Raw genomic sequence first — 15949 nt, 5'->3', positions numbered from 1 at the left:
AACCCCAGTCCCAATCACTGGCGCTGTAAAGGTGAGGTGGGTCATACAAGATGGACCCGACAATCCAGGTAAATGGGACTAGATGGGACTAGTGTAATGGGCATCATGGACTGATGGGCAGAAGAGCCCATTTGTGACTCAGCTAACCCACCCCCCCCCCCACCCCTCGCACATTCAGAGTCCCCTCATTGTCTTGCTCTGTACAAAGCCACTACCATGTCAACTGCGATACCAGCACCACGTTGGCCATAGTAGAGAAATGCACTATGAGAATGCAACTTGCACCAGCACTCCCTGCTCAAGCCAGGACGGGACATATCCCAAACGCCACCGTGACGGTGGGCTGCACACAGCCCTCGTCTTCAAAGGAGCCATGCCGAAGGGACCCTGCCACAGCTGTCCATCAAGACAGCTGTCAATCAATAAAGCAGGGCTCGCTCATCAAGACCCCGGGGCTGTCAATCAGGACCCGGGTGGTGGGGGCCGCTCTCCCGTAGGCCCCGTTGTCCTCCCACCTGTTGGCCTGGAGCGGACAGCGGGCGGCGCAAGATGAGCCAAGCAAGCGCTCAGTAAACTTGCATTCAACTTACCGGCTCCAGCCCGCGGGAACGTCCCGATGCCCCGGGCAGCTCCTGCCGCTCGTCAGAGGGGTGCACGGGCCTCAACCCACCTTCTTCCTCGCTCAGCCCCCGCGGCGGCTGCTGCCCCTTGGCCGGCCGAGCACCCAACTCCTCTGCCCTCTGCAACACCACTGCAGGCTCGCAGCCCAGCCCAGCCCAGCCCAGCCCTCCCCGCGAGCATGCCGGGATCCCTTAAAGAGCACCCGCACTGCCCAGCTCGGGACGGCCGGGGCCGGCGACTCGCACTCTGCAACGCTCCGCATAAGTGGAATCCCCGGGGAAGTGCACCTCCCTCCCCCGGGACAGTGTGTGCACACCGCCGGAGAACTGCATCTCACCTCCAGGACAGTGTGTAACCCCGGGGAACTGCATCTCCCCACCTCGGGACAGTGTGTGCACACCGTCGGAGAACTGCAGCTCACCTCCAGGTCAGTGTGTAACCCTGGGGAACTGCATCTCCCCCACTCCGGGACAGTGTGTGCACAACCCCGGGGAACTTCATCTCACCTCCAGGATAGTGTGTAACCCCGGGGAACTGCATCTCCCCACCTCGGGACAGTGCGTGCACACCGCCGGAGAACTGCAGCTCACCTCCAGGACAGTGTGTAACCCCGGGGAACTGCATCTCCCCACCTCGGGACAGTGTGTGCACACCGCCGGAGAACTGCAGCTCACCTCCAGGACAGTGTGTAACCCCGGGGAACTGCATCTCCCCACCTCGGGACAGTGTGTGCACACCGTCGGAGAACTGCAGCTCACCTCCAGGTCAGTGTGTAACCCCAGGGAACTGCATCGCCCCCATCCCGGGACAGTGTGTGTACACCGCCGGAGACCTGCATCTCACCTCCAGGTCAGTGTGTAACCCTGGGGAACTGCATCTCCCCCACTCCGGGACAGTGTGTGCACAACCCCGGGGAACTTCATCTCACCTCCAGGATAGTGTGTAACCCCGGGGAACTGCATCTCCCCACCCCAGGACAGTGTGTGCACACCGCCGGAGAACTGCATCTCACCTCCAGGACAGTGTGTAACCCCGGGGAACTGCATCTCCCCACCCCAGGACAGTGTGTGCACACCGCCGGAGAACTGCATCTCACCTCCAGGACAGTGTGTAACCCCGGGGAACTGCATCTCGCCACCCCAGGACAGTGTGTGCACACCGCCGGAGAACTGCATCTCACCTCCAGGATAGTGTGTAACCCCGGGGAACTGCATCTCCCCCACCCCGGGACAGTGTGTGCACAACCCCGGGGAACTTCATCTCACCTCCAGGATAGTGTGTAACCCCGGGGAACTGCATCTCCCCACCCCTGGACAGTGTGTGCACACCGCCGGAGAACTGCATCTCACCTCCAGGACAGTGTGTTACCCTGGGGAACTGCATCGCCCCCACCCCGGGACAGTGTGTGCACACCGCCGGAGAACTGCATCTCACCTCCAGGACAGTGTGTAACCCCGGGGAACTGCATCTCCCCCACCCCGGGACAGTGTGTGTACACTGCCGGAGAACTGCATCTCACCTCCAGGATAGTGTGTAACCCCGGGGAACTGCATCTCACCTCCAGGATAGTGTGTAACCCCGGGGAACTGCATCACATCTCCAGGATAGTGTGTAACCCCGGGGAACTGCACCTCCCTTCCCCGGGACAGTGTGTGCACACCGCCGGAGAACTGCATCTCACCTCCAGGATAGTGTGTAACCCCGGGGAACTGCACCTCCCTCCCCCGGGACAGTGTGTGCACACCGCCGGAGAACTGCAGCTCACCTCCAGGACAGTGTGTAACCCCGGGGAAATGCATCGCCCCCACCCCGGGACATTGTGTGCACACCGCCGGAGAACTGCATCTCACCTCCAGGATAGTGCGTAACCCCGGGGAACTGCATCTCCCCACCCCGGGACAGTGTGTGCACACCGCCGGAGAACTGCATCTCACCTCCAGGATAGTGTGTAACCCCGGGGAACTGCATCTCCCCACCCCAGGACAGTGTGTGCACACCGCCGGAGAACTGCATCTCACCTCCAGGATAGTGTGTAACCCTGGGGAACTGCATCTCCCACCCCAGGACAGTGTGTGCACACCGCCGGAGAACTGCATCTCACCTCCAGGATAGTGTGTAACCCCGGGGAACTGCATCTCCCCACCCCAGGACAGTTTGTGCACACCTCCAGAGAACTGCATCTCACCTCCAGGACAGTGTGTAAACCCGGGGAACTGCATATCACCTCCGGAACAGTGTGTGTACCCTCCAGGGTAACGGCATCTCTCCCCCCCCACCCCCCACCCCCCCCCCCCACCCCAGGACAGAGTGTGCACACCACCAGAGAATTTCATCTCACCTCCAGGATAGTGTGTAACCCTGTGGAACGGCATTTCTTCTCAAGACGGTGTGTGTAACCCCGGGGAACTGCATATCACCTCTAGGACAGTGTGTGTAACCCCAGGGAACTGCATATCACCTCTCGGTCAGTGTGTGCACACCACCGGGGAACTGTATGTCACCCCGGGACAGTGTGTGTAACCCCAGGGAACTGCATATCACCTCTCGGTCAGTGTGTGCACACCACCGGGGAACTGCATTTCACCCCGGGACAGTGTGTGTAACCCCAGGGAACTGTATATCACCTCTAGGACATTGTGTGTAACCCCAGGGAACTGCATATCACCTCTCGGTCAGTGTGTGCACACCACCGGGGAACTGTATGTCACCCCGGGACAGTGTGTGTAACCCCAGGGAACTGCATATCACCTCTCAGTCAGTGTGTGCACACCACCGGGGAACTGCATTTCACCCCTGGACAGTGTGTGTAACCCCAGGGAACTGTATATCACCTCTAGGACAGTGTGTGCACACCACCAGGGAACTTCATATCACCCCCCCCGGGATGGTGTGTGTAACCCCGAGGAAGTGTATCTCCGCTCGGGATGGTTTGCGTACCCTGGGGAACTGCATCTACCCACCCCCCTCCCCAGGAAAGTGTGTGCACACCACTGTGGAACTGCATATCACCCTGCAACTGTGTATTCACACCACCGAGGAATTCCATATACCCGCCCCCCCCCGCACAGGGAACTGTATCTCCACGCGGGACAGTGTTGTAACCCTGGGGAACTGCATATCCTCCCAGGAAAGTGTGTGAAACTCCGGGAACTGCACCTTGTCCCGGGACAATGTTTGTACTCCGGGAACTGTATCTTTTCCCCTGGACAGTGTGCGTATCCCGGGAACTGCACCTTGTCCCGGGACAGTGTTTGTATCCCTAGGAACTGCACCTTGTCCCAGGACAGTGTGTGTATCCCGGGAACTGCACCTTGTCCTGGACAGAGTGTGTATCAACAGGAACAGTATCTTCTCTTGGGATAGTGTGTGCATTTTTGGAGAGCTCCAACAATGTTCAAAGTTCAGATTTATTGTCAGAGTACATACATGACATCATACACAACCCTGAGATTCTTTCTCCTGCGGGCAAGGCCAAATAACCATTTTGCAAAAAAATCTTATTCAAGAAAAGATACCCAAACAAAAGAGACAAATGTAAACAAATAAACAAATGCAAACAAACTGACTGTACAATACTGAAAATAAATATTCCATCAAAGTAAGAATTTCTGACTAAGTTTGTCATTGAAGAGTCTGAAGGTGGAGGGGCAGCAGCTGTTCCTGAACCTGATGGGGCGAGTCTTGTGGCACCGATACCTCTATCCTGATGGCTGCAGCGAGAACAGAGTGTGTGCTGGATGGTGTGGATTCTTGATGATTGCTCCTACTCTCTGACAGCAGGATTCTAGGCAGTGGCGGATTAACCATTAGGCTGAGCTGGCTTAAGCCTCAGGGTCTGGAAGGGAAGGGGCCCAACAGAAGCGGGGAACTCGCCTTCCTGGCGGGAACAGGGACCTCGGGTTCCCTACAGGAACTGGGACCTTGGCCTCTCGGCAGGAGTGGGGTTGTTAGGCTCCCGGGCAGGAGCAGGGATGTTGGGGACTTTGGGTTCCCTGCAGGAACGGGGACCTGGTGGGAGTGGGGATGTCGGGCTCTACAATTCTTTTGACCCCAAAAGTTCAATCAGCCTCCTGGCCTTAATCGACCTCCTTTCGCCCCCTTGGCAATTTTCGACCCATTGGATAGTTCCATCGACCCCAAGAGGTTAATATCGATCACTTTGGAGACTCCTAATATGTTACTTAAAGTAACAATGTCACTTAATTCTATTCAACGAAGGGTGAGGCAGAGGGGCAAGGTCAGGGGGATCCTGACTAAAGATCAGATTAGGGGCCCAGGTGGGAGTTAATCAGTACCGGATTAACTCCCTCCTGGGCCCCTAATCTGATCTTTAGTGTCATACCAAACCTCTGGAAACTCCTGAGGAAGTAGAGGCACCGATGTGCTTTCTTCATTGTGCCATTAATGTGTTGGGTCCAGAAGGATCCCCCAAGATAATGACTCCCAAAAATTCAAATTTGCTCACCCTCTCCATCTCTGATACCCCAATGATCAATGGATTGAACACCTCTGGTTTTACCCTCCTAAAATCCACAATCATCTCCTTGGTTTTGATGACATTGAGTGTGAGGTTGTTGTTAGTGCACCATTCAGTCAAGTTTTCAATCTCCCCCTTTTATACAACCCACTACTGTGATATCATCAGCGAATTTGTAGATGGTGTTGTTGTACTGAGCCACCCAGTTATAGGTGTAAAGTGAGTAGAGGAGGGGGCTAAGAAAACAGCCCCGCGATGTACTGATGGAGGTTGTGGAGGAGATGTTCTTACCAATCCTCACTGATTGTGGTCTGGAGGTGAGGAAATCCATAATCCAATTACACAATGGGATGTTGAGTCCCAGGTCTTGGAGTTTAGGGGATGATGGTGTTGAATGCTGATAAAGAGCATCCTGATGTTTGTGTCATTGCTGTCCAGATGTTCCAGGGCTTTGTTTAGAGCCATTGAGAGGGCATCTGCTGTAGACCTGTTGCTGCAGTAGGCAAATTGGGACAGATCCATGTCACCGCTCAGATCTGAGCTGATATCCTTCAACCTTTTGAAATACTTCATGACTCTGGATATGAGTGCCACTGGTGGGTAGTCATTTAGACAGGTTTACCACACACTTCTTGGGCAAAGGTACAATTGAGGCCTGTTTGAAACACCTGGGTACCATGCCCTACCGGAGTGAGATGCTGAAGATATCTATGGATACAACAGCCAGTTGGTCAGCACAGATTTTCAGTACTCAGCCGGGGTACCCCATCCGGACTGGATGCTTTCACTCACCTGAAGGCAGCCACACATTATCCCCAGATTCTGACACTAGAGGCGCAGAAGGTATTGAGTTCATCGGGGAGTGAAGCTTTGCTGCCTCTTCCTCCACCGGATTTGGTTTTGTAGCAACCCATGTGATTTAGACCCTGCCATGCCACAGCCGTTGGGTGTCCTTTGTTGTTTTCATTCATGTCTGAAATCTCCACTGGGCCAGAAGATGTCTTTTCATCGGTCATCCTTCTGGATCTCCAGCCTTAAATGATCTGACTCTCAGCAGGTTCTGGATTTCACTGTTCATTCTAGGCTTCCGATTGGGTAAAACATGAGCAATTTGCGAGGACATACTCATCCACAGCCATTTTGATAAAGCAAAATGACCCTGGTGCAATTATTCAGATCCTCAGCTGAGTTCATGAACACCACCCAATCCATTGACTTGAGGCAGTCCTGTAACCCACCCACCACCACCTTCTGGCTGTCAAAATCTCTGGAGCCTCTCTTTTCTAGGCTCTGTCTCAGCCAGGTGATCCGATTTACCAAAATGCAGCGTCAGAAAAGAATGGTAGGCCCTCTTTATCTTTCATCTTCCCCAGGACAGAGGTTGCATTCCCAGGGAACCGCATCATCCACCGGCACAGTGTTTGCCCTCTCAGGGAGTAACAACTGCCCCCAGGACAGTGTGTGTATCTCCAGGAACTGCATCTTTCCCTGGGAACTGTGTTTCCATCCAGGACAGTGTGTGAATCTTTGGGGAACTGTACCTCCCCCACAGAACAGTGTGTGCACCCCCTGTGTCTCCATCTGGAATGATTAACATATCTCCAAGATACTACATCTTTCCCCAGGACAATGTGTGCACCCCCCTCCACCCCTCCACTTCCATAACAATGTGAACAGCCCCTAGAGATTCAACTTCCCCAGGAAAATGTGTTCACCCTGGGAGCTGCTTTTCCCAGGGTCAGTGCATGCAATCTCTCCGCCCCACTCCTGGGGAGCTACACCTCCCCCTGGGGAAATGAGTGTGCCCTGAGAGCTGTGTATTCCTCAAGGCAGTGTGTAGACCCTCTGGGAATGTCAGATTACAGTACGCTCTCATGAACACCCCACAAAGCCTAACTCCGGGATTTCTGCTGCTCCTGCTCTTTAAAAAGCTTTGAGATAACTTGGCGTTCTGCAAAGGCTCTGTGAAGTCACTGTTCCAGGTGTGACCAGGCAGATCAAACAGACAGCAACGTAGAGACAACACTGGTTGTAGCGTCCAGGGAAGATTCGCAGTCAGGAGCCAATTGAGATAAAACTCAGTCACAAATGCAATCAGACAGGAACACAAAGATATCAAACAGTCAGAAATACAGACAGGCATCAGAGACAGGAACCTGTAATTTGGGAACGCGCAGACATCTCACATATACAGAGTGGAAGGCGCTGTGATTGTAGTTAGAACACATAGAAATGCTGGAGGAACTCGGCCAGTCTCGTTGCTTTCCAGAAGAGACAAAGATATATTACCAATGTTTCAGACATGTTTCCTTGAAACGTATCGCATGTGTACACCATATGCCTGCATTCCTTTCAACTCTGTCATTTCAGATAGGATGGCATACATTCAAAACTGATGCCTAATTTTTCCATAAATGGATAACTACCTTGCACATTGACGTAGAAACTGGAATACAATATATCTTCATAATTGCAGATGGAATTAAAATTCAAAGATACATGCATAAAGTCCTGAATGTATACTCGGGCATCATGCATTTATAAATACAAAAAAAAATTCATTCACAAGCACAAACAAGTCAGAGAGATATAAATATTTGCAAACACATAATACAGGTCAGGAACACACAATATACATCATGTAGTAGTTAAAGTGGAGAAACTCAGCAGGTCGAACAGTGGAGGAAAGTTAAAGATACATGGCCGACGTTCTGGGCTTGAGCCCTTCATCGAGGTATGGGAAAATGTTGACAGGCGTCCGAACAAAAGAATCTTTTGGGGGGGAGTGAGGAAGATGATAGGTGGAGAAAGGAGGGAGAGAACAGTAGCAATGAGGGGGGAGGGGGATGGCTAGGTGTCAGTCAATAGGCATACATAGGCATTAAAGAAATACAGAGTGCTGGGTGCCTGGTGATGGCAGAGGCTGATGCAAAAGATTCTTAGATAGATGTTAGAAAAATGGAGGGTTATGGGCATGAGGGAGAGAAAATTAGATTGCTGTAGAGTAGGTTTACATAAGTTGGCACAACATCATGGGCCTGTACTGTGTTGCCATGCTCTATGTTCCTTTGGTACATCATGCATACACAAATACAAAAGCAGGAATATACAAACGTACAATGTTGTGCTAAATACAGGGATGGCAATAGACTTTACTCACAATATATTAGATCAAACAGAAAACTGTTCGTAGTCTCTTTGCACACGTAGTTTTGTATCCACACATTTCCATCACCACATTGTTACATTCACCCATTGTTGCACCTTGTCGTTACTTCCCTCTGCTGCTTGAGGGGCTTCCCCTTGAACTCATCCCCTGAATGCTCAGTAAGGGAAGGACGCGAGTCTATGGTCCTTCCCCACAGCGCCCTTGCATTGGCTGCACCCAAGTCTCAGTATGTTCCTCAGCACGTACCCCTACTGCGTTCCCGCAGCAACACCTCCATGTGCTGAAATGCCAATGAGTTCCGTGCATTTTTCACCGAGTTGATGGTCTTCTGACAGATTTGACGTGCTGCTTGTTTGTGAGTACTGGCGATGAGGCGTTCCACCAGATGACCTGGGTGGTCAGCAAGTCCTCGCCACTCAGTCTAATAGAGGGACATTCGGGTAACTCCGGGGGTGGGGGGACACAAACTGACATTCGAAAAACTCTGTCAGTGGGGGGGGGGGGTTGCGGATGCCTTTACTTGCTATGAACAGAGTGTCGCCATCACACTTCCCCCCTCCCTCCAACAGAACACACATGCTGATGCTAGTGCTACAGGCAGAGGGGCACAATAACTCATTGTGGGGCAATTCCCGCAAATGCCCCCCCCCCTTGGCACCAGCCCTGGGAGACACCATCCCCATCCCACTTCTCCCAACCCTCTCCCTTCACCATGGGGACACCATTACCATGCCACCTCTCCCAACCCTCCCCCTTCACCATGGGGATAACATCACTATGCCACCAATCCCAACCCTTCCCTTTACCATAGACACCATTACCATGCCACCTCTCCCAACCCTCCACCTTCACCATGGGGATAACATCACTATGCCTCCAATCCCAACCCTTCCCTTTACCATGGACAGCATCCTCATGCCACCACTCCCAACCTTCCCCCTTCACCATGTAATAACATCTACCTCGCACAAACTAATAATTTCTGTGAAACTGTTGGTTACCTTTTACTTGCTGAGTTTCCCCAACACTTTTGTGTTCTGCACCTGTTCCCATCATCTGTGGATTTCCTTGTTTAAGTCTATTAAGTCTGAGGTCTGGTAGCTCAGTAATTAGAGCACTGGTCTTGCAAACCAGGGATCATGAGTTCATTCCTCACTGAGGCCTCATTTCTGTGAGGGGCACTGGACAAAGCGGCGACTCTGTCTTCCTTGCAAATATCTTGTATGTTATGTTCTAAATGTAGTATTACCTATTTAGAGTAAACCTATAGCCAGGAAAATATCAACTGGTTCTGCGACTTGGAATAGAAATAGATGAACTACACACTTCATCTTCCATATAATTTATAGATTTTTTTCTTCCAGTTGTAATGTGGTCACGGATTAGTGTTGGTTCAGGTTTTTAGTGGGTCATCACTTTGTAGCCCAGATCTCCTGATTTCATTTGGCAGTTCAGACCAAGTTTAGAATGGCTGTAAATTATCCTTGATTTTCTTTGCATGTATTATCCAATGAGAAGGCCAAGTAAGCCACACAACTGATTGCTGGATAGTTTACTGAAGCAAAGCAAAGCACCAAAAGTTGACAAGAAGATAAATGGTGCGCTCTGACCTCTGGAATAACAGAGACCTCCCAGTTGACAACTATTTTAATTCCACATCCCATTCCCACACCAACATGTCAGTCCATGGCCTCATGCACTGACAAACCGAGGCTACCCACAAATTGGAGGAACAACACCTTCATCTGGACAGTCTCCAACCTGACAGTAATTACAACAACCTCTCCACTTTCTGTTGAACCCCTCCCTTGAGTATACCTCTTTCCCCATCACTCTTATGTTTTTTACATGGCCGCTTCATTCTGGGAAATTATTCCCAAATTCTATGTAGAAAGATTGGAACAGAAATGAGCATCTCATTGCCGTTCTGAAATTTTACCTGCGGCACCCTGGACATTATTGCAGACCGCCTGCCATCTGAACTGAACTGCAGGTGGTCCACAACAATGGGCTTAAAAATAGCAAGTATTTGCAAGTCCCGCCTCTTTACTTACCGCACCTTCCAGTATTCAGTGTAAACATGCAGAAGGAAACGGAGATTTCGAGTTTTAGTTGCTCGTGTATGAACGACCACTCAGGAAGGAAAAGAAATTTTGAACGGGAAAAAAAAACTGTAAATTCTATGTAAAAAAACCGTATCTCTCTCCTTTCCTCCAGCTATCCAACTGGCAGGGTTGGTGTAGCAGTTGGAGCAACACCTTTGCAGCGTCAGCGATCAGGACCTGGGTTCAAATCCTGTGCTATCACTAAGGACGTCCTCCCTGAGTCTGCATGGGTTTCCCCCAGGGTCTCTGGTTTCCTCCCACCATTCAAAAAAAGTGTACCGGGATTGTAGGTCAATTGGGTTCGTGGGCTGAAAGGTCCTGTTATCATGCTGTATATCTAAATATTTTTTTAAAACCTTCTCTTCTTTCTTCATTCAGAGAGCTTCCCCTCCCCTATCACCGCTTCACTTTTATCTCTTCCACCCTACTACCTATATGCATCTATGACCTCTTTACATGTTGGCCTGTTCTTCCCCCCCCCCCCCCCCCACCAGCTGCACTCCAGCTCCACTCCTTCCTCCCTCCTCTACCTGCCTCCACCTTTTTATTCAGGCATCCGTCTGTTTTTCCCTCATACCTTTGATGAAAGGCTCAGGCCCAAAACGTCAGTTACCCTTTATTTCCTCTAGATCACACATGTCAAACTCTGGCCCGCGGGTTCAAATTATATTTGGCCTGCAAGATCATTTAAAAAATGTATTAGAGGTGGCCCGCCCTGCTGCGAGAGCCGATGCTGTTTTTTTGGTAATGTCACCCCCACCATCCTCCCCCTTCATTGCACATCCTTCCCCATTGTAACACGAGAAGTCTGTCGATGTCATCAGCCGGCAATCCAGTTGGAAGGTTCCCCACACAACCAGTCACTTCTCCCACCTGTCGAGCGGTGCGGCGGATTGGCGAGCGCCTGTGATTTCCTGTCGGCGCAACGGGCATGGCAGGCTGCGCACAGCCCCAGGCTGCGCGAGCCCCGCGCGACTGGCACCGGACAGCCTTTCCACAGCGCGAGTGCACTTCTCCCGGTCGCCACGGACTTCAGCGCTTGCACCCGCGCAGACCCCAGGGACGGCTGGTTCGGCCCTGCACGAGAAGAGAGAGATGGTGGCTGTCCGCAAAGGCTGATCGGCAGCGCGCTGGGCCTGAGTGGGTGGGTAAGCAGGGGTGGGCAGAGGGTGTAGGTGAAGAGTAATGGGCAGGGGAAGTTATGGTGGTGCAAGGGGCAGTTAGAGGGAGGGATGAGTAGAAGGAGGGGTGGATAGGGAAGAGGTAAAATGGGAGGGGCAGGGCGAGTAGGGGAGGGGTGATTAGAGGGTGAGAGATGGGTAGAGGGAGGAACAGGTTGAGGGGAGAGGCAGTAGAGGGGCGTGTATAGGATGGGGTGGGTAGAGGCAGAGCAAGTGGAGTGAGGGGTGAGTAGAGGTTGGGTAAAGGACTGGTCAGGTAGAGGGATGGTGGGTCGAGGGTGAATAGAGGCCTAGAGCCTGAGGAGTGAGCAGGAAATGCTGAGTCCTGATGCAGGCCAAAATGGACACAGCCTGTGAATGCTGACTACATCTCCACAGGGACCAAATAGGTTTCCCTCAGGTCAAGCAAAGGGTGAACCTGAGCTACCTACTCCTGACCTATAACATTATCCTCCTAAAGTTATATCCTAAAGTTTAACATTACATATGTTGAAAGAAGAGAAAACATGCAGATGTTGTTGAAAAATTTCAATAAATATTTAGTTCGGCCCTCGACTTAGTCCAAGTTTTTAATTTTGGCCCTCCGTGAATTTGAGTTTGACACCCCTGCTCTAGATGCTGTGTTTCTCCAGCACGTTTATGCATTGCACCACAGTCCCAGCATCTACAGACTTCCCCGCTTATATAAATAGATAATGGTTTATTTCTTCTTCATGGTATTTATTCTCTCAGGGTTGACAGGGGAGAAGAAAAGACAGAAAAAGACACAAGCTTTGTGACCATCATTGCTCTGCAGGATTGGAAGGAGGACAACTGGATCAGTGCACGAATGATGGCAGAAACTTCACCTTGGCTGCAGGATAATGTTATTTTCACATCGAGAAGCACATAAAGAACTGTGAAGGCTGGAATCTTGAGCAAACAGAGAGATGCTCAGCGAGTCAGGCAACATCCGTGGAGTTGGTCAACGTTTCAGACTGTGTGTGGTGCCCTGAGGTAGCTGCAAGCAAGCACAAAACTCAAAAGACAACAGGTTTTATTCCAGTAAAAGTCTGAACACCAGTTCATGTTTCAGTGGCTCCTGTGTGACTGGCTCAGGAGGGGCCGGCTAAAAAAAAGGTCTATATTCAGGTCAGCTGATTGACAGCCAGCCAGGTGGAGTTAGCCCTTTCCAAATTCTTCTTAAATGTGAACATGGAGCCCCATTCTCCACTTCACCTCATTCCACACTCCAACCACTTTCTGTGTGAAAATTTTTCCCCAAAACCTTTTCCCATTCACTCTTGACCCATGTCCTCTGGTCTCTATCTCACCTACCCTCAGTGGAAATATCCTACCTACATTTACTCTGTCTATTCCCCTCATCATTTAAAAAACCTTGATCAAATCTCTCTCATTTAATATGCTTCAGGGAATAAAGTCCTAACCTGTTTAACCTTTCCCTGTAATTCAGATCCTGAAGTCCGGCCATATCCTACTAAATCTTCTCTTCAATCTTTCCTGTATTTTGATGACTAAACTTTCACATATATCTCCAAATTTGACCTCACCAATGTCTTCTAAAACATGACCACAATATCCCAACTCCTGTACTAAATACTTTGATTTATGAAGGCCAAGATGCCAAAAGATAGTCTTCCTGCAGGTATAAAGATCGCCCCCTGCTGTAGGCTGGTGGTTGTATCACCATAGGCTGGGCCCCTTTATCAAGTCCCAACACAAAAGACCTTCCGACTATTTTCTCCACTAATCTCGACTTATCTGTTTAATCCCTCCAGCTTCTTGTCTGTTCAACATTTTCTCCATTAGTGGATAAAATTGTAACCAGAGAGATGCAGCTCAAAAACAATTTATTAAGTGATTGCTTGAATGATCTTTTCTGGGCGTCTTCTGTGACTATAATGGGCAATGTTAGAAAGATTTTTCTGTAGTTCAGACGGTCATTGGGAGTCACCTAGGCAACAGGTCATATTTTCTTTTTGCTTTTCCCTGTCAGCTCGACCTTTTACCAATTCATAGAGCATAGAAACAAGCCCAGCTTGTCCATGGTGAACTGCTTTAGTCCACTTCCCCCACATTGGGGCCCATGTTCCTTCCAAATGAACCCCCTTCCCCCCCCCCCCCCCACCCACATCACCCATTCACCTTCCTTCTTGACAAGACCATTGCAAAGTCCATCAGAAATTTGGTAGAACACAAGCCCAGGCCATGTAAAGTTCAAAGCTTGGTGACGCTCTCAAGGCTTCCAGCCTCAACCCTTTCCTTGACTGTTCATCATTATTTTGTGTCTGCCCTCAGACCAAAATTAATGAGTTCCTTCAGCCAAAAGGTAGTTCCCCTCTCGAATTTACCGTAACGTGTGGGGATCCTCAAATGGTACCTTGGGTATTCTGAGATTTTTTTTTCTCTGTGAGAGTCGTCACCAGAATGATGCAGGGACAAAGGTTGGAATAATTTGAAGGTCCTTTTCGAGGTGACCCCAAACTACCCTGAGTGATGCCTTCATTCTTTAAGGCAGCTTGCTATACAAGTGAAGTTCCTTTCAGGTGTTGACTGGGAGGTCATTACTGATTTGTCTCCCTCCACATTTAAGCATGGGACAAGTGCAACATAATTAATGACTCATCTAACTCTTCGTGTGGATTCGCTCCAATATCATAGAGGACCCCCAACGCCCTGGTCACAACCTCTTCTCACTGCCTCCTTCAGGCAGAACATCCAGAGCCTGAAAACCAGGACCTCTCCTTACCAGAATAATCATGGACTGCTCCGCCATCACTATTGTCACGTCACTTCTGTTTTCTTTCATGATGGTAAATTTTATCCTTTGTCTTTTCTCATTATTCATTCCCTTTGTCGACATGATATTAATGACAGCACCCAACTCACGCTGATGAAAAGGAGTGACAATTTAACACCCAGCCACATCTTGAGGGCAGATGCAATTTACTGAAGCCCACGCAATACATTCTGTGTAATAAGCACTGTTCAGGCTATGTTTATTTAAATGTTGGCTTCCTGCTGCCTTCATTTTAAGCAGGCACCAGACTTACCTGGATTCATTAGTGAGAGACCACTTACAACAAAATGAAATTATAGGCCGTAATGAGTTTTGTGCTCAGTCAGCTTGCAATTTAAAGCACATGAGTACTGAGTGATCCCCTCTTTGATGCCTAAATCGGTGAGTATTTCTCATTTGCATTTCCTGTGAAGAAAGACACGGAGGCTACGGAAATCGAGAAGTAAATATCAATGTCTTGAAGGGAGTTCATGTCACAGAGGAAAAGGTAGATGAATCCCTTGGACCTGATCAAGTGTATCCTTGGACATTGTGGGAAGCTGGGGAGGAAATTCTCTGGCAGAGAAACTGAACATGGATGAGGAAAATGGAGGGCGGCGAAGGCTGTGCCTTTATTTGAAAAAGGCGTCAAGGGCAATTCGGGGGCCGGAGTTTAACGTCAGCCATGGGTAAGTTATTAGAAGGGATTCTGAGAGACAGGATCGAAAGGTATTTGGAAAGTGTGGTGCACTGAGGTAGCAGCAAGCAAGCTCAAAACTCAAAAGACTGTACAACTAAAAATCTGAACACCATTTCAGGCCTTGGTGCCTCTCCGTGTGAATGGCTCAGGAAGGGTCAGCTCAGGTCTATATTCAGGTCGGCTGATTGACAGGCGGCCAGGTGGAGTCAGCCATCTAGGGGGCCTATTCAGGATGGCTGATTGACAGCTGGCCAGGTGGAGTCAGCCACTTAAGTGGTCTTCCTTCAGGTACAGAGATCGCACCCTGCAGTAGGCTGGTAGTCATATCAGCACAGAAAGTCAAGGACTGGTTAGTCAGTATGGCTTTGTGTGTGGGAAATCTTGTCTCACTAACTTGATGGGGGTGACCAAGAAAACTGATGAGGGCAGGGTAGCAGACATTGTCTATATGGACTTTGGGAAGGTCCCACATGATAGGATTAGGAGTCATGTGATGGAGTAGTGGCTGGTAGGAGAATACCAGCCCTCTCCAGAAAAGAAGATATAAGTGAAGAAAAAGCAAAGCCCGAGACACACAAATCACAACAAATTAAAAATAAAGGTGTGGAGAAAGAAAATCCAAAAACAACGGGAAGAAAAGAAGAAAGAAAGACGCCGGAAGAGAAAGGTGAAGGCCTTACCTGCACGAAAAAGCAGGGACCCGCCGTGGAAAGAGGAGCCCGCTCTCTGAGATTAGTGGAGACCCCGCAGGGTCATGACCGCAGGACTGCAAAAATGGCTCACGGAGCCAAACAAGAGTGCGCAACTGCGCCTGACAAGGAGAACACCGATTGGAGGGGGGACCAGCTGTGGATTGAAACTCCACAGCACGAACAGCTGAGAGAGGCCCGACAGCAGGGCTCCCAGCTGGAAGATAA

At 50.2% G+C, this 15949-nt stretch overlaps 2 protein-coding genes across 8 annotated transcripts in view; one reads left to right on the top strand and one right to left on the bottom strand.

The window, feature by feature from the left end:
* The window catches only part of rassf8b (Ras association domain family member 8b), a 96044-nt gene extending 95061 nt beyond the window's left edge, over window positions 1-983 (bottom strand). For 3 of the 7 annotated variants that reach the window (XM_069907673.1, XM_069907675.1, XM_069907674.1), the window contains exon 1: window positions 591-783. The gene's annotated coding sequence lies outside the window, so the exon portion shown is untranslated. Of the gene's footprint in view, window positions 1-590; window positions 784-958 lie in introns of those variants that run through there. The other 4 variants (XM_069907665.1, XM_069907672.1, XM_069907671.1 and 1 more) reach the window with 4 other exon arrangements.
* On the top strand, window positions 617-13423 carry LOC138748019 (nascent polypeptide-associated complex subunit alpha, muscle-specific form-like). The gene is made up of 3 exons (XM_069907719.1): window positions 617-845; window positions 887-1385; window positions 12286-13423. Exons 1-3 carry the CDS (start codon window positions 617-619, stop codon window positions 12443-12445), a joined length of 888 nt encoding a protein of 295 aa, XP_069763820.1. The 3' UTR covers window positions 12446-13423.
* The last annotated feature ends 2526 nt before the right edge of the window (window positions 13424-15949 follow it).

The sequence above is a fragment of the Narcine bancroftii genome, chromosome 13 (genome assembly GCF_036971445.1).
Source record: "Narcine bancroftii isolate sNarBan1 chromosome 13, sNarBan1.hap1, whole genome shotgun sequence".
NCBI classification, from domain to species: Eukaryota; Metazoa; Chordata; class Chondrichthyes; order Torpediniformes; family Narcinidae; genus Narcine; species Narcine bancroftii.
The sequence above is the reverse complement of the archived record's forward strand: the minus strand, read 5'-3'. Positions and strand labels throughout refer to the sequence as shown.